The 1380-nt window shown below is 52.1% G+C and overlaps 1 protein-coding gene across 1 annotated transcript in view; it reads right to left on the bottom strand.

Annotated features, from left to right (window-relative positions):
• Positions 1-1233: 1233 nt before the first annotated feature.
• Positions 1234-1380, bottom strand: part of ZDHHC18 (zinc finger DHHC-type palmitoyltransferase 18) — a gene marked incomplete at its 5' end in the record, with an annotated part of 3392 nt that continues 3245 nt past the window's right edge. The window contains one exon of the mRNA XM_057382556.1: positions 1234-1266. Coding sequence (XP_057238539.1) covers positions 1234-1266 — 33 coding nt within the window. The remainder of the gene's footprint in view (positions 1267-1380) is intronic.

Raw genomic sequence — 1380 nt, 5'->3', positions numbered from 1 at the left:
ACATTCACCAGCACATTCACCAGAACATTCACCAGAACATTCACCAGAACATCCACCAGAACATTCACCAGCACATCTCCTCTTCATCCACTTCCCAGCTGCAGGATAAGGCCGGAGCCATGGGCAACCTGCCCACAGAGCCAACGGGCCACCAGTGCTCCCAGCACAGGGGTACAAACTGAGCTTTACTTACACAGCTCTGAGTGTAAGGTGGAGGGGAAAGGGGAAAAAGCAAAAAAAAAGGGATGCAAACACGCCTGGTGCAGTGCTGGAAGCTGCCAGCAAGGATTACAGGTACGTCTGGCCAGAAGGGTGAATTTTGATTCCAAGGATCAGACAGATCCTGATTTTCCATACAATCTGCCCCATTCAGTCCTTGCAGTCTGTGCACACCCCAGATTTGAAGGTAAATCTCATTAGATGTCTGTACATCATTTGCTAATTAGAGATGAGGAACTGCCAGACACAAAGGGACTGGCCCAGGGTGGCAGAGGAAACCCGTGGTTACACGGGATGCTGAATTCAGAACACCGAGCTCACACCCAAACCTCTGGGGCCAGCCTTCCTTTTTTTTAATCTCAGAACTCCTAATTTTAAGCAAGGCCACCAACAGACTGGAAAAAACACACACGTGATGGTTCTAACTCAGCCACMTGAAAGCGCAGCCGTGGGCACAGTTTGCTCTGCCTGGGTTATCACAGGAGCTGAAACTCTGCACTGAGGCAGCCAAACATTCCCTAAAACYTGCTCAGGATGGGTCAGGGGCAGCCTGGCACAAGGACAGGCACCCAGGTACTTACATCTTCRTTCGTGGTCAGGTTGGAGGCGACTAAATACGTGTGAAAACCTGAGAGGCCCAAAATAGACCAGACTGAGAAAAAACAAATCACCAGCTCCAGCACAGTGAAACAAAAGTCAAGGAAGTCTCAAGGAACAAAASCATCCTGCAAGGAGAGGCAGAGCAATGTTTGGGGAGGTCTGGGCAAGCTTCCCACCCCCTGAGCTGGTTTGCAGGGACCCACCAAAGCACTGCCTGCTTCAGCTCTTCCCTTTCCACCTAAAATTGTAAACTGGGAAACAGCTTTGTCACCCACCCTTTAGCCAGGGGACTAAAYTGATTTGGGGAAAGCACATCAGGGTGACCTGCAAAGAGCTCCTGGCCCCTCTGTGTTAGTGTTAGTGGTGCTGGGCACCCCGAGCTGGCAGCAGAAGGATATCTCGCAGGGGTTGTCTTCAGAGTGGCCAGGAATCCATCCCTCTGAGAGCCTGCAAAGTGAAACAAGGAATGGCATCCCAGCAGGCAGCCCTGCCCTCAGCCAGAGCTCCAGCCCCAGGGATGTGTGGAGCTGTGCCTGAGGAGCACCCACAGCCTGCAACAGC

Source organism: Malurus melanocephalus, unplaced genomic scaffold, assembly GCF_030028575.1.
Source record: "Malurus melanocephalus ecotype Western Australia unplaced genomic scaffold, MMel_1.1 scaffold_575, whole genome shotgun sequence".
In the NCBI taxonomy this organism is placed as follows: Eukaryota; Metazoa; Chordata; class Aves; order Passeriformes; family Maluridae; genus Malurus; species Malurus melanocephalus.
This window is presented reverse-complemented; position numbering and strand designations above follow the sequence as displayed.